The sequence below is a fragment of the Dictyostelium purpureum genome, assembly GCF_000190715.1.
Source record: "Dictyostelium purpureum unplaced genomic scaffold DICPUscaffold_374, whole genome shotgun sequence".
NCBI lineage: Eukaryota > Evosea > Eumycetozoa > Dictyosteliales > Dictyosteliaceae > Dictyostelium > Dictyostelium purpureum.
Window position 1 is genome coordinate 23,461 of NW_003519710.1, and position 7,896 is coordinate 31,356.

Sequence of the window (7,896 nt, forward strand, 5' to 3'; positions counted from 1 at the left end):
ATAATATTAACGATTGAATCTGCTTTATCCTCGCCTGTCATAATAACACTAATATTACCGGCAATCTCCGGGAAATATTTTTCAACTTCTTTTGACCAACCTAATCTTAAAGAGCTTGGGCATACAACTATATAATTATAAGTTTTAGTATTAAATATTTTTAGTTTACAGTTTATTGATATAAGACTACTTACTTAAAAGTGGCCATTCGCTTTTATAATATGATGCAATTGCTAAAGCTTGAATAGTTTTACCTAAACCCATTTCGTCGCCAACCAGGCACCTACCATTAAGCTCCTGTGTACAAAATATTAATGATTTTAATTGAAATGGTAGTAGGGTTGAAAATAAATTAATGGGTACCCTGGTGCAATCAAATAGTTCCTCTTGGTGTATTTGTTGTTTTGGTAATCTTTTTTTTTCTATATACCATGGATTAGACAAATAATGGAAAACTTCATTTGGTACTTCAATAATTTGGATTCTGCATTGATGTTGATTTTTTAATATATTTAATTGCTTTACCATATTTTGATAACAATAGATATGAAACTTCCATGTTTCCTCTTTTGAGTTTCTTTCACCTTTAAATTGCTTAAATACATTTATAGCTGACTCGGTTTCTTGTAATAGTGGCACTGGATGGGTTGTACCAAATTTATCCCTATCTACCAATTGAAAATCTATTATAACTTGCTGAGCACTATTCCTTTTTGGTTTAACTGAACTTTTTGGATTATTGACATTATCCCATTTTAATTCTAAATCGATTGGCTCTACTCTAAAACTTGCTTGTTTATTATTGTTGTTGCTGTCATTACCATTATTTTCTTCATCTGAAATGTCTATAATATCGGTTTCAAATTTTAATCTAGTTTTCTTTAAGGTTGGTCCTGGATTTTGTTTTGGCAAAGGTTTTGAAATTTTAATAAGTGATAACCCTCTTTTTGAAGTATTATGTTGAATTTTATCTTCATCATCATCATCATCATCTATAGGTATACAATCGGTATTTATAGCTTGTTTTTCTTTTGATTTTTGTTGCTGCTGTTGCTGTTTCGTATCTTGCAAGATTCTTTGATGTTCAAGTAATTTAATCTCTCTTTCTTTTTTACTTTTTTCATATAAATCTGCATATGGGTCATCTTCAATCAAACTATCGAAATCTAAATCTAATCCAGGTTTTGTCATTGGGTTTGAAATTTTAGATTTATCATTTTCATTTCTATTATGACTATTACTATTTACATTATTATTTACATTATTATGGTGATTATCTTTACTAATTGGAGCTTCGAATTCTAATCTTTTACTTAAAAAACTTTTGTTTTTAAAATGATCCACACCTTCTTGAGAATTAACTATATCATCAACACTAGGATCTTCTTTCAATATATTATTATTGTTATTATAATTATGGTTAATATTGTTGCTATTGTTATTATTAAATATATGGAAATGATCTGTTGCTTTGTTTGTAACGTTTACATGATCATTTTTAATTTCCTTATTTACGCCGTTCAATGGTTTCCCTTTTGTATTTTCATCTGAAAAAATTTCATCCTCATCAAAGATTGATATTAAATTATTTTTTTTATTTTTTTGTTGTGTATCATTATTTGTTGATGGAGGTATATTATTATTATTATTATTATTATTATTATTATTATTATTATTATTATTATTATTGCTTTGATTAAGTCGTTGTAGATTTTTTTGTTGTGGAATGTGATATTGAAATGAAGGTTTTTTTGTTGGGGAATTTACAATATTTGGTTTTTGTGGCGAAATTTTAATATTTTGTGGCTGTTGTTGTGGTTGTTTTTGGGGAGAGGTTTTAAAAGCATTGTTATGTTGTGGTGGTATGTGTAACTGTATTTGTGGCTGTGGCTGTGGCTGTTGTTGTTGTTGATATTGTTGTTGTTGTTTTTGTGGAGAGGTTTTAAAAATATTATTATTTTGCTGCAGAGATTGTTGTGGTAGTTGAGGATGCTGTTGTTGCTGTTGCTGTTGTCTTTGAAGCAGCTTTTGATTTATTATATCTTGTTCACTATCAAACCACTTTAAAAAATTACAATTTTGTTCGAAACATTTTATAAGAATTTTACCAGGACCTTTAACTACTGGAATTCTTCTACAGACTGAAAGATGAATTGGGCATTTAATTTTAGTTTTTGGCTTTGCTGTAATTGCTGGAGGTGATACTGTATTTGTTGTTGAGGTTATTTTTGGTGATATATTATTGTTTTTATTTAATTCCTCAGTTCCTGTTGTGTTAATGTTTGAAACTAATGTTTCTGAATTTAATATAGATGACATTGATTTTCATAATTTATAATAATTTTAATATGTATTAATGAAAAAGAAATAACAAACTACTATATTTCTTTATACATATATAAAGTGTATACAGGATTTTAAAAAACGAATTTAATTAATGAAAAATAATAAAAAAAATTTTTAAAACAATAAAAAAACAATTCAAATTTTAAAAAATAAAAAATAAAATTTTAAATTAAAAAAATAAAAAAAAAAATAAAATTTTTTTTTTTTAATAATCTATTTTCCAAGTATAAATGTATTTAATATCTATTTTAGTTTTGTGATTATTAATAAACCCTTTTTTTAAATCTTTAAGATTTTTATTAAAATAAAAAAAAAAAAAATATTTATAGTTTTTAAAAAAGTTTAAATTTATAAGTGATGTTTTTACAAATTTAAAATTGCTTTTGATTATTTTATCGATCTAGTTTGATTTTAAAATTTCTTCGGAAGTGGTAATTCTGGCACCATAAATATCTTTTAAGTATTTGAGAGCTTCGGTATTATCAGCTTCGGTACCCTTGTAAAGACAAACACAATCTGATGGGACAGTGATAATGTAATTACGCATGAATGAGTTGTATGAGGTATGTCTAATACAACAGTTTGTGTGTTGGCCAGTGATTACTATTTTTAAAAAAGATTTGATAATATTAGTGCAAGTTTTTTTTTTTTAATTATTGGGGGGAAAAATCGAAATAAACAAAAAATATAAAAAAAAATAAAAATACACACCAACTTCGTCAACTTTATCAAATTTTTTCAATTCTTCGTCGAGATTGGTTTGGTCGAAAGCACCATAAAATTTTTTTGGTGAAATAATTTCTCTGTTGAGACCAGTTGGTTTTAAAGCTTCGATAACTTCAGCACCTTTGGTACCTTCCATGGCATGTGGTCCCCATACTTCCATTTCTCTATCTTTTTCTGTATGTAAATCGTTGGCATATACAATTAACCAATCTGGATTATTTCTTGCATGTTCGAGTAATTGTTGAATTTTTGGAATGATTTTATTTGCATTTTCTTGATTTGCAATGGCACCATCAACAAAATCGTTTAACATATCTACCATAATTAAAGCCTTCATTTTTTAAATTATTTATTTATTATATATATTTTTATATATATGAACAAGTATACTATTTATATTTTAAAAAAGGTGATGGAAAAAATTTAAATTTTAAAAAAAAAAAAAATCAAAAAAAAAAAAAAAAAAAAATATTCAAAATTTTTTTTTTGTAAAACCCGTTTAATGATTTTCAAATAATTTTTAAATCTTTAAATTAATTAATTATAATATTTATTTGTATAATTTAATTTTATTAAAAAGTCAACTTTATAAGGATATTTAGGAAAATAATTAGGAAAATTATAATTGTTTAAACAATTTATCTTTTTTTTTAATGTTTTTTGTTTTTTTTCCAATAAATTCTATACATTTTCATTTATTATTGTAATTCCATAATTTATTTCAATTTTTATTTTATATAATAAACAATTAAATAAATTTGAAAAAAAAAAATATTTTAATTTTTTCAAAAAAAATTAATTTTTAAAAAAATTTTTATTATTTTTTAAAAAAAATTTTTTTATTTTTTTTATTTAAAATTTTAAATAGTTAATGTAAAAATTCATTTCAGATTAGTTTAATGAAAAAAAGCCGAAATAGAAAAGATAACAATACACAATAACAACCACCATTAAACTTAAAAATACTGATAGAACTACATAAATACCAACATAATAAATAAAATAATATATAAATGGCAACAGATACAGTATCGGCTTCAGAAGATATTGAAACTATAGAAAGAAAAGAAGAAAAAAAACTAACATATGACCAAATTTTAGAACAATTTTATAAACATATTTTAACATGGAATGCAGCAGATTTACAGCCCAAGGTAAGTAAACTATAGTTCAACAAACTGCTTTTTAAATAAATATTAATGTTTTTTTTTTTTTTTTATATAATACATTAGAGAAAAGAATTAAAAAAAGTTAAAGTATCATTTGATGACGAAAAAGATTATGTATCAACATTTGAACCATTGTTATTTGAAGAATGTAGAGCACAACTTGAAAGATCAATTGAAGAAGGTGAAAAAGATGACACATCGGAACCATGTTTATCTAGAGTACGTTATATTTCAGAAGCAAATGATTTTTTAATTGTTGGTTTAGTAATGTCAGAGGGTGTTAATGTGTTTCAATTTCATGACAACGATTTAATTATGATATCACTCCATCACCCATTAGTAGTATTTGGAATGGATGAAAATGAAGAAATTACCGACGATGAAGATACAGCAGCTACATCCGCTGCAACCCATGTCCCAGCAGATTCAATCAAAACAACTACAGCATCAGAAGATATAGATGATCCAAATAAAACAATTGAGGATGCAGAAAGAAAGAAGAAAAAAGTTATTCCACCATCAAAAACACCGATTACAGATCAAAATAGAACATTACATTTAATTGGCACAGTTGAACATTTAGAAAATGGCGGTATTAAAGCTAAATTTTATCTTAAAGGAATTAAAAGTGAAAGAGCTAGACAATGTGGTTTACTTCTTCGTTATGAAATTGACTGGTGGACTACTAAACTTTGTAATCTTTCAACTTTACAAAGAGAATATGTAGCACTTTATTCAACTTCACAATCTGGCTTTATGAAAACATTACTTTTAAGAGATGAAGACGATAATCAAGGTATAGTTATGAAAATTCCACCACTTTTACATCAACAGTTTGAAACCAGTTTTAATCATTCACAATTAGGTGCACTAACATCAGCACTCGAAGGTAACAATATTACATTGATTCAAGGTCCACCAGGAACAGGTAAAACCCATTTAATTATTGGTTTAATTAGTGTTTTACTTCACAGTACTATTGTACCAAAAAATCCACCACAAGAAAGAATCGATTTTTCAATTCGTGAAGAATTAACAACCGAAGAAAAGAAAGACGATTGGAATATTTCACAGCCATGGTTTAACAAAGGATTCTTTCATATTAGAGACAACTTTGAATTGATCGATTATGATTTTGAAGAGCGTGACCAAAAAAGAAAGAGAGATCTTTGGAGAAAACTTAGAGATACAGGTTCTGTTAAAGGTCTACAAAAGAAAAGAAGAATTTTATTGTGTGCACCAAGTAATGGTGCTGTTGATGAAATCGTTTCACGTCTTTTACGTGACGGTCTTTTAAATGCTGAAGGTAAAAAATACAATCCAAATTTAGTTCGTGTAGGTCCAGGCTCACATGTAGATGTAGAACAGGTTTCATTAGATTTTATGGTTAGATGTCGTCAACAATTAATGAACTCAAATAGCGCAATTCCTTCATCATCTGCATCAACTGCTCAAGCTACATCAGGTTCATCAAGATCAAATCAAGATTCAAGCTCAATTAGAACAATGATATTAGATGAAGCTGATATTGTTGCAACTACTCTTTCTTTTAGTGGTTCTTCTTTATTAACTAAAATGGTAATTATTATAAAAATGATAACAATAATAATTATTAAAACTTTATTAACATTTTATAAATATTTAATTTAGATTGGAGGTTTTGATATAGTAATTATTGATGAAGCTGCTCAAGCTGTAGAAACATCAACATTAATTCCAATTCAACATCAATGTAAAAAAGTAGTATTAGTCGGTGATCCAAAGCAACTTCCAGCTACAATTATTTCACCATTAGCTATTCAACATTCATATGATCAATCATTGTTCCAACGTCTTCAAGAGAAAAATAAACCACATATGCTTGATACACAATATCGTATGCATAGTATAATTCGTAAATTCCCATCAAAACATTTTTACGACGATCTTCTTCAAGATGGTCCAAATATCCCATCAAGAGCTGCTCATTATCATTCAAATCCATTCCTTGGTCCATTAGTTTTCTATGATCTTTCATGGTCGGTTGAAACCAAGCCAGGTGGTGGTTCAGTATGCAACATGGAAGAAATTAAAATGGCATATTTCCTTTATCAACATATCATTAAAGAATACCCAGAGGAAGATTTTTCAGGTCGTATTGGTATTATTTCACCATATCGTCAACAAGTATTACAACTTCGTGAAGCCTTTAAAAACTATCCTGGTGTTTCTATTGATACCGTCGATGGTTTCCAAGGTAGAGAAAGAGAAATTATTATATTTTCATGTGTCAGAGCTCCAGCAGAAAAAGGTTCAGGTATTGGTTTCCTTTCAGATGTTCGTCGTATGAATGTAGCTTTAACTCGTCCAAGATGTTCATTAATTATAATGGGTAATGTTAAAGCTCTTAGTGTAAATAAAGATTGGAATGATTTAATCGTTCATGCTCAAGATTTAGGTTGTTTGGTTCCTGTTAAACAAGAACCATCCATCGAAGTTCTAATACCAACATTTACAAATAAAGTACTTTATGATCAATTATCTGTCGAAGGTAAAGAATTAATTATAGATGCTCCACTTACAGAAGAAGAAATGGCAAAAGTTAAGAAAACCAATGAAAAAATTAAAAAGAAACAAGCACAAAAAGCAGCAAATAAACAAAAGAAAGAAAATAATAAAAAAAGAAAGAAAAATGAATTGGATAATCAAAATAATATAGAAGAAAATAATAATAATGATAATAGTAATAGTAATCTTGAAGAAAAAGAAAAGGAGATAGAAACAACCACCACCACCACCACCACCACTTCCAACAAAAGAGGCAAAAAATAAATTAATAAATTGTATTTAAAAATTATATAAATTTGTATAATTTTTTTTTTTTAAAATAATAAATTTAACCCCTTTTTATTTTTTTAATATAAAAAGAAAGGATCAATGATCATTATTTATTTAAACCCTTTAATTTTTACCCTTTTATAAATTTTTTTTATTTTAATAAACAAATGCATTAAAAGTTGCGAAAGTGTAAAAATAGAGCAGAAAATAATTAAAAAAATATATTTTTTTTATAAAAAATAAGTGGAAAAAATCATAAGATATTGTGATTTTTCAATTAAATTAAAAAAAAAACATCACACAATACACAATATATATCGTTGTAAAATTATCATCATAACCATGTTGTAGATTGAGAAAGTTGGTTACTAATTATAAAAACAATAATTGTTCACAAAGCGAACTTGTGTGGTTAAATTAATTATATTGTGCGGGTAGGGTGAAAAAAAAAAAAATTTTAAAAAAAAAAGTAAATTGAGGTTATTTTTATAATCTGATGTTATTTATGAAAATCATCCAACCTCCTACAATATCCCAAATTAAATCAAACACACAGTGCACATTTAATATCAAACACACATTCTTAATTTTGTTTTTTTTTAAATATTCTTTTATTTTCAAGTTTTAATAATATATTTTATAAATTGATGGTTTATTTTATTTTATTTTGAAAACAAAAGAAATCTCCACTGTTCTAAACAATGAAAAAATCTAAAAAAAAAAAAAATAATAATACAAAGAAAAACTTTTTTTAATTTTTAATTTTTTTTTTAAAATTTTATTTTCTTTATAATTTTTTATTATTATTTTTTTCTTTTTTTCTTTTTTCCTTTCCTTT

General features: G+C 26.0%; 2 protein-coding genes across 2 annotated transcripts; one reads left to right on the forward strand and one right to left on the reverse strand.

Annotated features, from left to right (window-relative positions):
* Window positions 1-2,746: 2,746 nt before the first annotated feature.
* Window positions 2,747-3,409, reverse strand: DICPUDRAFT_157609 (uncharacterized protein; the record flags this gene model as incomplete). The annotated part of the gene is made up of 2 exons (XM_003292797.1): window positions 2,747-2,949; window positions 3,058-3,409. 2 exons carry the CDS (start codon window positions 3,407-3,409, stop codon window positions 2,747-2,749), a joined length of 555 nt encoding a protein of 184 aa, XP_003292845.1.
* Window positions 3,410-3,969: 560 nt separating this feature from the next.
* Window positions 3,970-7,109, forward strand: DICPUDRAFT_50668 (uncharacterized protein). The gene is made up of 3 exons (XM_003292791.1): window positions 3,970-4,226; window positions 4,305-5,819; window positions 5,892-7,109. Exons 1-3 carry the CDS (start codon window positions 4,086-4,088, stop codon window positions 7,050-7,052), a joined length of 2,817 nt encoding a protein of 938 aa, XP_003292839.1. The 5' UTR covers window positions 3,970-4,085; the 3' UTR covers window positions 7,053-7,109.
* The last annotated feature ends 787 nt before the right edge of the window (window positions 7,110-7,896 follow it).